Genomic DNA, 17,838 nt, shown 5'->3' with positions numbered 1-17,838 from the left:
TGGATATTAAAATATGAAGTGTTTTTTTTTTGGCATTTTTGTTATATATTAGGTCCCTTATTTACCTTGCGGTTTCATATAGTTTTGCTAGTTACCAAATAGAAAATTGGACCCAAGAAAGGAAAAAGGAAATCACATGTATGATAAAAGAAAAACAATTGGCAAGTCTAATACAGAAAATGGAAGGTTAATTGTTGCCGGTCAGAAAGTCAAATCAGGAGTCAACTCTTCCATACAAGTAGGGCAGAACATATCTGGCTGACTTTTGTTTATCCATTTGATTATGCACTCGTTGTCGTTGTGAAATAGATGCTCACAAGGAAACCTTATAACCTTATTTCCTTTCTTAAATTCATCCAAGCAAATCACGCATCCCTCCGCATTGCCACCATCATCAACCATGTTCTCATCCAACTTCTGTATACGAATGGTCTGGAAGATAGAAATCATACGTGATTGAGTCTTTTCTTGATCTTCATTACTTCTGCTTTTCAGCCTACAAAACTCCATATGGAATCCAGCGAGTTTCTCTTCCACTTCGTTGTTCCAGTATTGATGTGCTACGATTAAGTGTTCTACTCTTACGACTATGTTTAGCACGCTTCTCTTAGACTTAATATTGCGTTTCGTAACTTTATTACCAAACCTTGATACAACCCGTTTAAAGAAATTCCAAAATCTAGCCTTATAGGGAATATCATCTAATATATCCATAGATGAAAGTGGCTCAACACTACAATTGCGAAAGATATCCGAGGCTAATAAGTCGACGAAGTTAATCTGAAATAGTTTTACAATCGTTGGCGTAAACAGTTCACGGGCTTCCACTGTTGCTCTGGAACCAAGATCGAATAGTAAATTGCTTCTCGTGAGATATACAAGTTGAGGTTTTGTTCTAAATTGAACTTCAACAAATACTTGTGTCTCATCATATGGATTCTCCACCCTACTTCTCGAACTAACCGTGGTTAAAGGTTTCATACGGACACACGAAAAAGTGCTAATTGCATCATTCTCTTCTGTACACGACATTGCACCTAATAATTTCTAGTAAATCCTTTATTAATAAGTAAAAACAACGGACAATATCACAAGTTATTCAACGATACGGTGGGTGCACAGAGAGCCCTTACCTTCTCACAGTTGCACAGCCGTCACCCTTACTTCAGCCTATAAGTTACACATCTCCATTTATAGTCTGATGGTGAAGGTGATAACTGGAAGCCAAGTTAATACTAAGAAACTAGTCAGAGTTAGAAAAGGAATTTTATATGTATTCCCAAATTTGAAATTTTATTTCGGATTAATTTAATGTTACTCCGCCATGCATATTATTTCTGCGTTATGGCATCATGGAGTAAGCATAGGAGTCGAAACTGCTCTAACAACCAAAATTTGGTATGGTTTAACTAATCTCCTACCACCAAAATTTTCGAGAAACCATGTTTGTTTTTTTTTTGCATTTGAGCACCTAATTTACACAAGATTCACTGGCCTACATATCTCTTGATATTGGTTTTAGCACCTAATTTACACAAGATTCACCGGGTACATATCTCTTGATATTGTTTTTTTTTGCGTTTGAGCACCTAATTTACACAAGATTCACTGGAGTACATATCTCTTGATATTGGTTTTTCTTGCGTTTGAGCACCTAATTACACAAGATTCACTGGGGTACATATCTCTTGATATTAGATGAATGGAGTTAATCTGTAAGATTATTTTTCTGCAGCAAATCACTTTGACCCATAAATTTCCGATGATCAAAATCTGTCATTGTAATTTATGTTCCAAATTATATAATTTATTTTCGGTTATCAAAATATGTTCCAACATAACCAAACCCCCATACAACAACTCAAAATTTTCCTCCGGAATCAAAAATATAGTAAGTAAAGTTGATCTGATTTCTAAAAAATAAGCTTAAAATTTTGGACACTTCATGAACCATTCAAAAACGAAAAATCTGCGAAACCAAAAAATCCAGTTGTTCTAATAGTCTTAGTAATGTTTGGCGGAAGAAAGAGCGGTCGGATATCTTAACAAATATCCGGCAGTTTTTCCATATGTTCGGTTGAAGATTTTAGAGACCGATGTAACTTAGAAAACATTAATTCCGGATGATGGACCGCTTGAAAATCGTCTGGACACAAATAGGTGGCCTCATGGCTGGGGAATACCAGGGGGGTCTGGTTTTTTTAACATCCAATATTGCACATTAATTATAAGGATTTTATGACATGCTCAGTCCGGCACAGTCTCATATAATTTCGAAGCAAACTTTTCTTTTTATGAATTTAAAACTATTACTAATATGTTTTTCTTGTTTAAGGAGAATCAGAGGTGAAGGTAGAAGATGTAGAGACAAGAAAGAGGTTATCTTATCATAGAAATTAGTAGTTGTAATATATAGGTTTCTTTATATACATATAAAGGGGAAACCAAGTTTTTTGGGAGCTTTGGAGTGTGAATCTCAATCATATTTTCGTTTCTGCTCCTAATTTTTTCAGGAAAAAGCAATAATATAAAAAGTTGTGTAAGCTTTCTAGTTTTATTTCTCTTTGTTTGGTTTTTGTTTCTTCGAGTTTAATACTCGATTCATTTGTAATGATTGAGTTTTTTCTTTGGTAATAAAATTCATGATTTAGCCAAAAAAAATAAAGGGGAAACTAGATGAACCGTACATCCATGGGTCGTAGGCCCTGTAACACTCTCCTTTGTGCGGTTTAATAACATTCTATACATAGTGCTTCATATATAGTGCTTTGAATGTAGTTCTTCAAATGCCATTTTCTCCTTGATGACTTGTGCCGAAATCAGTTTCCTTACTAAAACTTTGACAAGGAAAAACCTAGTGGGATAAAACTATGATACAACTCTTCACAAGTAGCACTTCACATGTTGTCTCGTACTTTACATGTAGTTCATCACATGCAATATGATCTTCAAAGATCGACGAGTCTAAGTTAATTGCCTCATTGAAACTTCAACAGGAAAACCCATAGGGAAAAAACCTGAACTAAAGAAAAAGAGTACAATATTAAGCAAACCTATAACATAGTTGGACTCGAATATGTTGCCTCATTAAAACATTGACAAGGAAAGCCCAGTGGGATAAAACTTGACGAAAGGAAAAGAGTACAACGTGACAAATGCAAGTAAAGGTGATCCGTTACGGATGATCACTTTTCTCCGTGGAAGTTGACTAGTTGATTCACAACTCATAAGGTAGAAAATCTTCGTGGGATAGACAATAGCCTTAGTTGGGAAATCACTTCCCGGTTTTTGTTGTTGTCTCATTAAAAACCTTTCCGAGTAATAAAACCCTGTGGGAAAAACTATTCTCGATCGAAGGAAAAAAGAGTACAACACAACTTCAATTTCGAAGTAAAATATGTCGACATCATATCCTTGGATCCTCCCCCTGATATCGGCATCTCCTCCTGATTACTTTCAGAGTTGTTCCAGACAGTTCCTTTAGTCATGAGCTTTTCGAAACTGAATATAAGTAATGACTTAAAAAATAGTCTACCATATCTCTCCTGATTACTTTCGTTGGAGAAGAGATTATTGTTCCTTCATAATCAACAACCTTTGGATTGCAGTTCCTTTAGCATTCATTTTTTTTATATCTTTGCAGGGATAAAACAAACTAATGTCAATGGTTACTTTTGAGTATATGATTACGTTCATTATACCATTCCAATGACATTGCGTTGGCGCTGAGCTCTACCTAGCTAACAATTTCACTGAGAATGTAACATTTGGTCGAGTACATTATGCTAAGTACAATAATGCGTCTATTATACTTAGATAAGGGAAATTCATCTCCCGACACAACTTCGTCATCTTCCTTTATACGAATTGGTCATTTACTTACATTCGAACCTCGACTAACCATGAGAGTGCTAACAGGATGCATGTCCTTGTTAAATTTCTTGACAACTTTAGGCCTATGCAAACTGGTGGAATAATATACCACAAGCTCAATTTTCGATCGAGCTTTCCCCAGGTTTCTCATCTCAAATTTGGATTTAGAGTATCTTGTAGGATATTTTATTACATTAAGAGCTCCCATCATGTTCGTACCATCGATATAGATATCTACAATTCCAAATCATGAACTTGCTTTTGAATACGCAAGGAAAAAATACCTTACTTGTCTATCCCCTCCAAATCAAATAGCCACTTAGACGTTTATACCACATTTACATGATTGTTTCAATCCGTAAGTGAACGTCCAGTCTAATAGTAAACGCACTTTTTGGTTTAAAATCACTTGATTTGGGTAACAAAAGGCTATCAAGCCATTTTGTAAATATCTGTTATCTCTTGATTCTTTCGGAGATACGTAAAAAGCACATACATATGCTGCATTTCAAATCCTTGTGAAATTACCAAGCTAGCTAAATAGCGGGAGGTTGTTACAAGAGTACAATCCCAGGGCTTTGTGAGAAACCTCGTGCCACAAGACGAGTCTTGATACTTTGAAAATGGTTCAAATGGACGAATAAAAATTATTATGGGTGAAATGGACACCAAAAAAATACCAAGGATGAAACTGGATTCATCCTGACTTAAATTTAAAAAATATCAAGGATGAAACTGGATGCATCCTGATGTAAATTAAAAACACAAAATTGGTTAAGAAGACCAAAATCAACAATTCCTGGGCGAAAATGACATTTAGATTTTGATACTGTTTAAATGGACAAAAATGTAGAAATAGCCAGGATGTAAACAATTTCATCCTACCCATTTTCAAATACTTTTTCTTATTTCGGAAAATGGGTCATTTGTCCAAATATTTTTAAATCACGGTTCAAATGGACGAGTAAAAAATAGTTTGGGTGAAATGGCCAAAAAAAAATAGTAAGGATGAAACTGATTTCATCCTAGCTTAAATTTAAAAAATAGTAAGGATGAAACTGGATACATCCTGTGTAAATTAAAAATAAGAACAAATATTTGAAAATGGGCACGATGAAACTGGTTACATCCTGCCTATTTTTACATTTTTGTCCATTTAAACAGTATCAAAATCTAACTGTCCATTTCACCCAGGAATTATTGATTTTGGTCCTTTTAATCAATTTTGTGATAATAGAAACCCATTAAAAGGAATATTAATGATTCAATCATTTTAAACTGGAAATGTTCCAACTTCCAAATAAATCCAACGACTAAGTAAGTGAAATTGTAGACGAAGTCTCTATGTATTTCTAGTCTTTTTCGAATTTCTTTCTTCCCTACCGCACTTTGAAAGGAAAGAGCTAAATATGAAAAGCTTAAGACGTTGCTGGTTCACACTGGGTAGGCTCATCCATTATATACTAAACACAAAATGACGCATCTGATTAAAACAAACAAAATGGCTAGTAAATTGTTACGAATCATAAAATAAAAGAAACATATTTACATACAGAAAACAAAAGAAACATATTTACATACAGAAAACAAAAGAAACATATTTACATAATAATACTTCATTCTTTCCATTGTGTTTTATGATAAATAATCATGTATGTCCCATAGGCTTTGTACTTGGTTGGTTAGCACTACCACACCAAATACATGTATATTTGTCAAAGAAGCAAGTTCTACCTGAATTGTGTAGGAAAAATGTGCTTTTTGTTGACATTAAACAATAAAAAGCATAGTTCAATCTCATCGTTCTCTATTTCCTTGAGCAACTATATATACAAATAATCATTAATATGCTCTCACAATATTTCCACTGACTCGTGTGTGTTCTTATAATCTTTTAGGATTTCATTGTTCTCTAGAATCATTAAACTTCGGAGCGTCCTCCAGTATTGATTCATGGACATAGTCAGAGACAATCAAATGAGATGATTTCATTAATGATACAAATTAGGTTGTGCGTTACTCATCTACTTCCTTTCTAGGTGAGCATTGATCGAACCTGGTGGTCACTCTATCTTCCTTTATGGAGCCACGACCTTTAATACACTTCCACCAAGTATAGTTGCAACACCTTAGTTTATGGTGTACCCCATACTGGGGATTTCTAACCTTGCAGGCACATTTGCAGCTGGTATGTGTGATCTTGTCACGTTGCCGATATCAGTGCACTTTATGAAATCGATTATTCATTTCACTTTACATTTACATTGTGGAGTACAAGAATCAATATGAGACTGAACGGGAACACACCACGACAATTTCTGTCGTTCCCTTAGTTAATACTTCTCTTATCTCACCCTAGCGATGGTTTGACTAATCTCCTACCACCAAAATTTTCGAGAAACCATGTTTCGTTTTTCTTGCGTTTGAGCACCTAATTTGCACAAGATTCGGTGGGGTACTTATCTCTTGATATTAGATGAACAGAGTTAATCTGTAAGATCATTTTTCTGCAGCAAACCACTTTGACCCATAAATTTCCGGTGATCAAAACCTGTCATTGTAATTTGAAATATGTTCCAACATGACAAAACTCCCGCAATAAATATACCTGTAGAAAAACTCAAAGTTTTCCTTCGGGATCAAAAATATGTTAAGTAACGTTGGCCTGATTTCTAAAAAATAAGCTTAGAATTTTGGACACTTCATGAATCAACCATTCAAAAACGAAAAATCTGCAAAACCAAAAAAATCCAGTTGTTCTAATAAGTTTAGTAATGTCTGGCGGAAGAAAGAGAGGTCGGACATCTTAACAAATATCGATCCGGTAGTTTTTTCATATGGTTGAACATTTTAGGGACCGGGCACATTAATTATAAAGATTTGATGACATGGTCATTCCGGCACCGTCTTATAATTTCGGGTCTTGTTAACTTGAATACCCGTATACATGTTAAGGTTCACTAAAACAACAATTTTTTGCATTGGAAATAAGATTTGTTTATTTTATTGCATTGGAAACGGTAATTCTTTGCATTGGGAATAAAATTTTTTATTTTTAGCGCAAAAAAACCCAATTTCTAATTGAATAAGACAAAAAAACACGATTTCCAAAGAAATAAAATAATTCTTTATTAAACCTTAACATGTATACGGGTATATAAGTTAACAAAAACCTCTAATTTCGAAGCAAACATTATTTTACATTCTCATCAAAGTTAGTGGACCATGCGGCACAAAATGAGAGCTATATCTTCATTGCTACGAGCCTAGGGCCTTCACGATTTTACGTGGGTGGAAGTAACAAAGCTACAGATAGCATTTTGATACCCATTGGAAAAGTAGGTGAACAATATTTAACTCCGTGAGCAAAACTAGTAGAAACTAGTATAATCTTTTGGGCTCTGCAACAATGGAGGTAAAAAGGAGATAAACTAGAAACAGAAACAAAAAAATAATAATCAAAAGACACAAAAATAACACAATGAATTGCTTCAGTTGTAACATCTTCACCAGTCCATTCCCACCTTCCTCACCAATACAATTACACTTCCAAAATCAAAATCTTGCCCCAACATTTTCTTCAAATACCCCCAATACTCCTCCCACGAGGTCACTGAAAATTTGGGTAAGAAAAAGTATCATTCAAGGAGAAAATGAAGAACCCATTGGAGTAGAAGAAGTAACAGCAAAAGGATCAGGAACAACAGCAAGAGGAAGAAGATTACTGAAAGTAAGAGAAGAGAAAAGGAAAAGAGAATATGACAGAATTCATAATTATCCAAGTTGGGCAAAAGTACTTGAAGATGCCTGTAAAGATGATACTGAACTTCGTGCTGTACTTGGTGATAGTATTGGTAACCCTGAATTGATGAGACAAAGGGTCGAACAAAGAGTTAGACAAAAAGGTCGTGATTTTAATAAAACTAAAACTGGGTCTGTTCTCGCTTTCAAAGTCAGCTTCAGAGAGTAAGTATTACTAAACCCTAAATAGATTGGTACATAGATAGAAAAGCAGTTCATTTTATTTGCCTTGTTTTAATTTTGGCTTAACATCTAATTGTAGTTGTGTGTGTCAATTGTTTGCAGCTTTAATCCAATTGATTCTCACATTTGGTTTGAGTTATATGGAGCTCCTTCAGATAGAGATGTTGAATTGATTGGTAGTGTAAGTAGATTTGCTATGTCTGTGATTGTTGCAATTATTTCTGAATTAACCTTAAACCCTAAACCCTAACATTGACAATTTTACGGGATTGTGGATATTGCAGGTTATTCAGTCATGGTATGTGATGGGACGCTTGGGAGCTTTTAACTCTTCTAATCTTCAGGTTTACTCACATACCCCTATGTTTTGTTTTCAGTGATTTAGTATGCAGTTTGAGAATGATGTGAATTTCCTGAACTTTTACTGAGTAAAGCTGTTATGCATTATGATTCTGGATTGTCGGAATTCCATTAGGCTCTGTCTAAACAATCTGCAGTTAAACTAGTATACGGTTTTGGGATATAGCTAGAAATGCTTTTTAAGTTTTCGTAAAATGTATGCAGTTGGCTAATTCATCCATGGAGCATGATCCCACTTATGACGCAGACAAAGGTTCTACCATTATGCCTTCATCCTTCCATGATATCGGTGATGTCGAATTCCAGGATAACTGGGGACGCGTTTGGTATGAATTGTTTGTTTATTTTGTAATGTGTTGTATGTTTAATTTCGAAAGTCTGCACACAGTCTATATGTGAATAGGCTAACATATTTGATTCGTCAAACAGGGTAGACCTTGGAACATGTGATTTCTTTGCCATTGATGTTCTACTCAACTGCTTAACTGTGTTGAGCTCAGAGTAAGTTATTTTGATGAACTAGGTTTACATATTAACTAGTGAGTTTCAGTTTAGGTTCCTTTACTTGAATTGTTGTTCAGCATTATTCAGAAAGACCATTATATGAACCGTCTTTGCTGACTTAAATTCGCTCCATCTCAGATACTTGGGCATTCAACAAGTGGTTTTTGGTGGTCGGCGAATGGGCGACTGGGAAGAGGGAATGACCAGTTCTGAATATGGATACAAGAACTTCAAGATATGAACTGAAGTACGAGTGTCTTTTTCCGTTCAAACCCTAGAAGTAGTAGAGACTAACTACATACAAGCTCAAAGGAAATGTTCATCTGCTTCAGAATTTCCTATACATTAGTTTGCGATCCTGTTAGAAAGGGTGCATACAATCTGAAACAAGTCAGGGCAGAATAGTCTGTCAAACACAATGAAGCAAGTTAGTTTCTGTTCTGTCCATGCGCTTATTTTGATGCCATGCTGTACCATTTTGAAGAACTGTATTTGTACACTGCTCTTGTAAGAAATGGTTCAATAATGCAACAGTGAAGGAAATTTTGATATTTCTCTTATGAATGTAAAAAGAATTGTTGATTGAATCATCAGTACATGTTCTAAATATTGTGGTCCCTTTTTACAGTATTATGGCAACGAGGAATCTGAATTGAATTCCTTGTTTTCCTTGTATCAATATATTTAATCAACAAATTTTCTGGAAAGTGAGCTCTCTTGCTTTTCAATCTACTTTTGGGCAATCCCAGTTCTGCTCATAACCAGAGGAGGTAAAAGTATCATGGTCCTCGCATCTTCTCAACAATGTTTCTGCCCTTTTCTTCAATATGTCTCTTCTTTTCTTCGAATTTCTCAGACACCTTATTCCTCAAATCCATCATTCTTGCTCTCCTACTGCCCATTTTCTTAGGATTTGGATCCTCATTGAAAGATCCAAATCGTCTTTCCCTAATCATGGACTCGGATAGTGGTGATTGATTCTCCACTTGGCTTTCCGACCTGCTGTAACTATATGTCTCATTGTGTGACTCGTCCTTAATTAGCAACGGAGCTTTCAAATCTTGTAAAGAACGGTTGCTGCTTGTGGATTGATTAGTGGAACTTGATGCAGATAAACTAGGTTTTGAAGAAGATGACAATTCTTCAGACTGTCCATTCCTTTGATGTAGGCTCTTCGCATTTTCGTAATCCTTTACCTCTAAATAATTACTGCTACTCGCCTGTTTATCACTACTCTTCCTACCTTCTTCAACTATGGTTTCAGATTCCTCTGGTTGACAGTTCGATAACTCGAGCGCTGCAGGATCACTAACCACTTCCTGTTTAACCCATATATAGGGAGCATCTTTACGAGGAATCCAGTCATCCTTTTCAGCTAACATCCACGGAACACATACACCTTCACAATTTGGAAGAACTAACATATCACGGATTGCTGCCTGCAAAAACAATAAGCGTATCAAGCAAAAGAACGAAAAATTGCACTTGCGCGCTGAATAGTGAATCATCTTCTTTTACTGATCTTAGTGATTTTTATGAATGCATGCACCTGATGATCCTAACCCTACAACTACAGTTTACACATACAACCTTGCTTGAATGGTCAAGGTACAAATTTGATGAGGATTCCGGGCCAACTACTTCCTTTCAATGACAATAGAAATAACAAACGGAACCAGAAGCAGGAACACTGACTGACTGCTTACCTTAAACCGGTTCCCCAGGATCACAGCAACATGTCCACTGGTAATTTTGTGGTCTCCAACCGAAGAGTCCAAGTCGAACTGAATGTCAGGCATTGATGTGAATCCAAACCATAGCTGATCAGAAGGAGGTGGCTTTATATGAATTCGCAAGGTCCCTCGAATCGATGCAATCCTTATACCTAAGCTAATGGGAACCTGTAGAAACAAAGCATTCAGTTCAAACAAAGTTGCAGAAACATTCCAGGAACTGCTGCTATGAAAGCTAACAATAACGAAGAGGGAAAGAAACTTGCAAAACATCTACAGCAGCCATTGCCTTTTAAATGAGAACTTATCGATCACATAAGTTGACTAGTAGACCGCCTAACCTCAATAAGACAAGGGGTTCCATCACATTTATTAGCTATGTTTTGCATGAAGAGCTCGATATTTAATACAAGGGGGCACAAAAGTAGCATACATGAAATGCACTAGATTGAATTCCCACAAGGATTTCTCATTCTGAATTTATGGCATATGGTCAGATACTCTCAAGGCTAGACAACTCCCAAGCGATGCAGCTGGAGTAGCTCCACAAGCTATGATTGTAACAAGTAAACTAAGATACACTTGCACCTTGGCTAACTTGAACGATTTCGAACCCTTTATGAGAAGTACTTTCAATGGGATCCGAGATATTTTTATGCCTGGAAGGCAGTTTTCTTTTTTCTTTTTTTCTTGTGGAAAGAATAACATGCAGGATATTTCTGAGCTTTACAGTCCAGTCTGCGGTTCTTGGCCACATAAAGAATGGAATTGGCTCTCAGGAATTCTGGATTCAATAAGAAGATGAGGAAGGGGTAGAAGATAAAATTGTCTTAAGGATGATGTGCCATTATGAAGAGGGGGCAAAGAAGCATCTACTTTAGTACTCCAGTTGATGGTCTGATTATACAGTGAGAAAGAGAGTTGCAAAGAAAGATGTATGGGAGAAGTTTATTAGTAGAAAATACTACCGCCATTTCAAATGTTCAACCTTTCTACTAAAGCCAGTTAAAAGCAGAGCACTTATGCTATTATTTTATTCATGCAGAGCCAGATTGTTGGTTGTGAAGTTAGAATTCCAAGTACTAAAACAATAATAACAATTGATTAGCAGGCAAATTTGATACTACATGCTAAAACAAATTTGATACTACATGCTAAAATAATACAGTCCAGTCTGCGGTTCTTGGCCACATAAAGAATGGAATTGGCTCTCAGGAATTCTGGATTCAATAAGAAGATGAGGAGGGTAGAAGACAAAATTGTGTTAAGGATGATGTGCCATTGTGTTAAGGATGATGGTCTGATTATACAGTGAGAAAGAGAGTTGCAAAGAAAAGATGTATGAGAGAAGTGTATTAGTAGAAAATACTACCGCCATTTCAAATGTTCAACCTTTCTACTAAAGCCAGGTAAAAGCAGAGCACTTATTGCTATTATTTTATTCATGCAGAGCCAGATTGTTGGTTGTGAAGTTAGAATTCCAAGTATTAAAACAATAATAACAATTGATTAGCAGGCAAATTTGATACTACATGCTAAAACAATTCCTGGATTCGACCTTGCCTCGATTCTGATCATTGGTATAGACATGGTCTTGACTCAGCTCAAGATCTCATTCTACTTAACCAACCTAGGTCCATAAATCATGTGAGACATATAACAAAAAGTCAGATGCATACATTCTGTAATCAGTGATATGACTACTACAAAACAATACTAAAAACCCTTAAAAAGTAGGAGTTGATAGCATGTCATATATCAACTACATCTACATGAACTAAGTGATGTAACCGAACTATCATTATTAGCTTGGCTATACTTAATCCAATTTTATTCAATTAAATCATTGCAACATCCCTCAGTTTATTTTTAAATTAGTTTAGTAAACAAACTAGTGCAATGGTGAAAATTTGCTAACCTGTGAAACATGGTTGGCAACAGAATTCACAATAGATTTCCACTTTGAAACATAAGGCGATTTCCAACTACTGCTCTTTGAAAATTTTGTTTCATCTGCATAAGGAGCAAAGTATATGCATTCTTTTAAGAAAACGTAAAAAATTCAGTTTGATACACCAATTTCTCTGAATCTAAAGAGCGGGCATACAAATTAATTAAACAAAGTGTGGTAACCCCGATAGTAAGGGTGATAACTTCCAGGATTGGCAACCAAACAAAAGAAAGTCATTTTAAACGAGATTGTGGAAGTTTGGGACTACATAACCCACTCTATTCAACACATCACTAAAATCACCATAAAGATATGTGGAATGTCAACAAGTTTTTTGAATTCACGGCTGCAAAATCCTTCGTAAAGAAAACTAAACTTGAAAACAGAGATTGCGCATGAACTGATAAAAATTATCTTGTAACTCTTCTAAATATAAAAGGTGCAATTCAGGAAAATACCCAGAATAAAACATAACTTAAAGACCATCAACTATTTCTAAATGAAAAAATAGGGAATATTTATGCTTACCGTGCTTGTTCTCCACTTCTTCTTTCTTATCTATCTCAGCAACTATTTCTCCAGAAACTAATGACTGGAAACCTTCTAAAAGATCTGATGTAGCCCTCCCAACAGAATCTGACTCCAAACCTTTATTTATGATACCCTTCTCAAAACCAGGCTCACGAACTTCAAGTCTCGTTTCAACATCTAACACTAGGCCACCTGAATATTCCAAGTCCAATTCAATGGCCCAAACCTCATTCATGTCCATTGGCAGAACCCTCATGCCATGGATGTTAGGCGGGAGAGTTCCAAGATCTAAACCTGTAAGATTTACTCCACCGATGTAACTAGGGGTTCTCAAATTGAGTAATGTTCTCTGTTCATACCAATAAAAACAGTTATCAGCAATATATATACTCTAATAGTGCACATATATTTATACGTGACATATAAAAACATGGATTTTCAATTTACTCATGGGGTATTAGGAAATGCTAGATTATTTTGGCAGACAATTACTCAAGAGGCAGACAAAATTACTCAACAAAACGATAAGAACCTTCATATGGTATTCACAAACATTAGACACATAAGATGAAATCCTGCGAAGTTAGGTGAGGAAACAAATTTGTCGACAACTATACATTGTTAAGAATATCTTCAGCGAGGAATTTTTTTTATGACAAAGGGTGCTGAGTTCTCTTACTTTTATGAGTTTACATTAGTTATTAATCCTCAAACATCCACGAATGAAATCAGTCAGCCAAAAAGCATATCATCATCCAGAAAATGCCACTTGTTTATGTTATTTTCAAATCCACAACTTTGCTTTGATTACCAAGGTTCATACAGTTATAAAGTTGAAGGTTAAATTTTTTAAATCTAGGAGCTTTAGAGTAAGTCAGCCCAAAAAGAGTATACGATATGCAGTGTTGGGTGAAGCACCTGCATGTGTTAACATGCCAATCTCTCTTTGGTCAGATAAGAAATCTCATGATTCCACTCACACAAAAGCATATTTTCCACAGGTGCATATTTAAGAACACAAGAGATTAAGACTACCTGGATCCTTTCTTGTATGGAGCTTTTTATCGCATCATTTCTTTTGGCGTCGAAAAATAACCGTGAAAGTAGCAAATTGCAACAAAGTGTTCCTTCGTCAACACCAAATTTGTCATCAAAATCTGCATCTGAGGTCACGGAGGCTTGACTTTGGCTTACTGAACGTGAAAGCACGGGATCCTCATCCAAGGAACTGCTAGTAGTCTTTTCTGTCAAGGGATACCTAACAGAACCGGTTAGCCCCACTAAATCTTGGGCTGAACGTGACTTCTCACCCATCTTCCTCTCTTCACGAATTGATGCTGACACACTATTTCCCTTACTATCAGTGCCACTCTTAGAAGCCTTTTTTGCAAGTTTTTTTAGAAAGCCACGAACTTTTGACGTAGAACCATCATTTTTAGTAGTTCTATCCATGGGCTCGGCAGAGAACCCAAAAGGATGTTTCTTAAGAGAAGGATATCCTGCATTTAAAGATGTAAGGTAATTGTAAAACTCCTTGTTCAATTTGGCATACCAATTAACTCTTTCCTTGCCATCACATGTAGCAAGACGAAGGGCCTTACACCATGATTCCTTCTCCCAGGAAGTTTCAAAATATATATAAAAAGTTTTGCTTCCGTTATACACAGCTGACGTTTTGCCCTCCACTTTAACTGGGTATCTTTTTGCCCTACAATCCCATATAAAACTAAATAAGAGCTCAGGAGTCAGGAGACTAAATAAAAAACTCATACATGAAGCCTAACATCCAAACTCTACTACAACACCAAGTTAAACTGTTACAAAAACAAGGAATTCATTCAGGATTCAGGGTTTAAAGAGGCAATTGTTAGGTCCCTGCCCTGCAGAGTACAAACATCAACAGTCCATCTGTCAAGGATACAGCACTCAACTTGTACCCAAGGTGATGTTTTGGAATTGACTTCATCAGAGGCGTACATCACCTCTTCACCATGAGAGTGACTGTAAATTCGTGATTTCACATTCTGCGATCACCCTAATCAAGTCAAGTTTGTCCCTTGTATCACACAAGTAGAACAGATAGGGGAGGACAGCATTTCAGAATCCTCCAGCACAGGGCAGAAGAACATCCTATACAACATGACAAATGTAATTCCACACTTTCCTACTAAGTGATTAATGGGTTTGCCTTACATGTCAACACAAAGAAGCATAAGCAGAAAGTGCATTTTGAAAAAGGAAACTTACCACTTCCTTGAGGAAAGATTTGATGCTGAAACAGACAGTACCATGCAATCAACAAGATCAATAGTAACCTGAGAACCATTTGAATTGGTGATAATAAGTGAATGGTCCTTAATCTTTGCATGCTTTTTGACAGGAGTGACCTCCACTATCTCCTTCTTGTTTTTTTGATCCTTAGGTAACTTGTCCTTGGCCCCTACTTTCGCAAGCTTTTCCGGTTCTAATATCCAAATCACACCCTACGACAAAATTCAAAGCAAAACAGAATCAATAAGCTGCTGCAGCTAAATAAAAAAAAGATAACAATAAAAACTTGCGTAAAACTAAGTGGAGAAAAACACAGTGATAAAGTTTATGAGCAACCGAAAGAATAAAAAATCAGCAGATCAAGATTCTTATAGCATATAAGCAACACATGGCATGGACGCTAAACTTTAAGCTGTAATTCATCCTCTTAATTAATTCTAGATTATTAAACGTCCTTCTTCATGGAATTCAAGGAAACCTTTCTGTATGAAATTTCTCTTTTAGTTTCTGCTTCTGTTCAAACTGCAATATTGGTAGGAAATGCCACCCAGAGTTGTTGCAGGCATTCTAGAAAACCAAAAAGGTCAAATAGAATAGAATAAAGTTGGACTGCTTACTCATCTTTACAAAATTGAAACTGGTCAGTGGGGGCTAACATAGAGAAATAAAAACTATGGGGTTGAAATGTTAGATACTTAACCAGGAACTGGTTGTACAGGGCTCCTTCTCTGGCTATGTATTAAAGATAACAAGGCATCTTGTGGGTAACCAGTTCAAATAGAGGAACACCAATAGCACCAGTGCTTATTTTCCTATACACCAGCAGCATTTTTTCCTCTCTATTCAGTAGTTCATATGAAGGTACACAGCATACAACCAATTATGGGAACTTGAAAGAAGAATAACGAAATATATATCATAATAAAGTCACAAGTAAGAAATATATTGTTGTTCAGACACAGCCTGAGTTGATAAATTAGTTGAATCGATTCTTAATATAAGCAACTCCTCAGTGATAACACAGAACAGGTTTTAACCTAAATCTATGAAACAGAATGTCTTTTTCTTTCTTTTCTGTAGTGTAGAACTAACTATAGTGCACATATAGTTACGTGACTTCAGTCCATATCATCCGCATATGCACACTAAACCTATCCAACGAAAACGAAGGATAACCCAACAGATAGGAAAGGGGATTAGCCATACAGAAGCGTCTATGTAACTCTATCCTGCATATACCTAAAGGAATCTCAGTATCAATAATCTTAAAAAAAAAAAAGAGTAGTAGAAAGACTCTAACAGTCACGTCTAACAACCACTCAGTAAGTACAAACAATTGGTTTAATAAATTTTACTACCACTTCTACTCATTACATCCTCAAGACTGCGTATCTTCTTCGATTACACAAGATGACCCCCTTTCACATCACCACTTTAAAAGTTAATCGCCTAACTCATGATGACAAATGTGAAGGTTGAAAACATGTACATTTGAAAATTGGAAGAAACATCTAAACTAAAGTTCTTCATATATCTACAACAACTTCTTCTCTCCTTTGTTCTTCATTTTCCTTTACTTTTTTTCTCTACTAGTAACAAGACCAGTGGCATTGCACCATGATAAATATGCCAATACCAAAAGTTTCATTCATACCCACGATCCCTAGGCACAATGTTCATGAAAATACTCAAACTGCCAATAACAAAGGTTCATTCACAATATTACAAAAAAATATACACATGGGGTGCATAAAACAACAACAAACCTTCAACAGTTTTATACACCAAAGAGTCAACAAAATCAATACCAACTTTTCCTACTTCTCTGAACATGCTCCCCCCAAATAATATGAATGTCCTATTGTTCCATGTCTAGTGGGAGAACATGATAGACATTGATTTCAACAGCAAGAATCACAAGCACTAGGAAACCAACAATTTCTATGGCAAACTTCCTTCTAAATTCAACAACAAAAATCAATTAAAAAAAACCTAAAATTGAGAAGTGAAAACTTACCTGTTTATTGTAAGAGAACGAAAGAGATTGTTGAGGATCAAGATCTTGCTGAACCAATTGAGATTTAAACTCATACTTCTTAGTTAATCGATGAATAAGATGATACAATACAAATGCTTCAACAGCAATGATTGTAAGGGCTCCAAGAAGAAACCCAAAAAATAAAGATAATAACATCGAATTCGATTGATTGGATTTAAGAAATAACTCTAAGACAAACCCCTTTTCAGAGTAATAATCAAAATTGGGTGAAAGTTAGAAAGGAATTAGGAGAGAAACTTCTTCCATTATTGAGAGAGTATGGAGCTTTGTTTTGTTTTTCTCTATCCGTATTTAAGAATGACTGAATCAGAAAAAATAAATATTAATTTGTTTTTGTAGTTAATAACAGAATTCGATCATTCTTTTCTTTTTATTTGAGAAGCAATCTTTTTAGTATTATTATTAAAGTTATTAACGTACTGCGATATCTTTCGGAGTATGTCTTTCTCTAGGGACCAAACACTTGTCAGTTCTAGGATGGCTTTGGATTTCAGCGCCTGAACACAGTAAAAGACGAGCCAAAAGGTTCCACTGGATACCGACAATGGGTCGGTCGTGGAGAATGAATGTGC

At 35.8% G+C, this 17,838-nt stretch overlaps 2 protein-coding genes across 2 annotated transcripts; one reads left to right on the top strand and one right to left on the bottom strand.

Moving 5' to 3' along the window:
• Window positions 1-7,251: 7,251 nt before the first annotated feature.
• Window positions 7,252-9,328, top strand: LOC113303521. Its single transcript, XM_026552559.1, has 6 exons — window positions 7,252-7,839; window positions 7,960-8,038; window positions 8,142-8,201; window positions 8,422-8,543; window positions 8,647-8,718; window positions 8,860-9,328. Exons 1-6 carry the CDS (start codon window positions 7,355-7,357, stop codon window positions 8,960-8,962), a joined length of 921 nt encoding a protein of 306 aa, XP_026408344.1. The 5' UTR covers window positions 7,252-7,354; the 3' UTR covers window positions 8,963-9,328.
• Window positions 9,256-17,622, bottom strand: LOC113303520 (testis-expressed protein 2-like). The gene is made up of 7 exons (XM_026552557.1): window positions 17,225-17,622; window positions 15,184-15,419; window positions 13,972-14,644; window positions 12,934-13,285; window positions 12,373-12,467; window positions 10,428-10,622; window positions 9,256-10,160 (listed from the first exon to the last, which is right to left on the bottom strand). The coding sequence occupies exons 1-7, from the start codon at window positions 17,399-17,401 to the stop codon at window positions 9,501-9,503; spliced, it is 2,388 nt and encodes a 795-aa protein (XP_026408342.1). The 5' UTR covers window positions 17,402-17,622; the 3' UTR covers window positions 9,256-9,500.
• Window positions 17,623-17,838: the final 216 nt, after the last annotated feature.

The sequence above is a fragment of the Papaver somniferum genome, chromosome 8 (assembly GCF_003573695.1).
Source record: "Papaver somniferum cultivar HN1 chromosome 8, ASM357369v1, whole genome shotgun sequence".
Taxonomy (NCBI): Eukaryota; Viridiplantae; Streptophyta; class Magnoliopsida; order Ranunculales; family Papaveraceae; genus Papaver; species Papaver somniferum.
This window is presented reverse-complemented; position numbering and strand designations above follow the sequence as displayed.

What these genes read in the sequence shown, in the direction of transcription:
- LOC113303521 (XM_026552559.1), top strand. Translation starts at nt 7,355, where the DNA reads ATGAATTGCTTCAGTTGTAACATCTTCACCAGTCCATTCCCACCTTCC. An exon ending in ATGTTGAATTGATTGGTAGT is followed by an intron (nt 8,039 to 8,141) that starts GTAAGTAGATTT and finishes TGGATATTGCAG; the next exon opens with GTTATTCAGTCATGGTATGT. An exon ending in GATAACTGGGGACGCGTTTG is followed by an intron (nt 8,544 to 8,646) that starts GTATGAATTGTT and finishes TTCGTCAAACAG; the next exon opens with GGTAGACCTTGGAACATGTG.
- LOC113303520 (XM_026552557.1), bottom strand. Translation starts at nt 17,401, where the DNA reads ATGTTATTATCTTTATTTTTTGGGTTTCTTCTTGGAGCCCTTACAATC. An exon ending in TTGCCAACCATGTTTCACAG is followed by an intron (nt 10,623 to 12,372) that starts GTTAGCAAATTT and finishes TTGTTTCTACAG; the next exon opens with GTTCCCATTAGCTTAGGTAT. An exon ending in TCCTGGGGAACCGGTTTAAG is followed by an intron (nt 10,161 to 10,427) that starts GTAAGCAGTCAG and finishes TTGTTTTTGCAG; the next exon opens with GCAGCAATCCGTGATATGTT.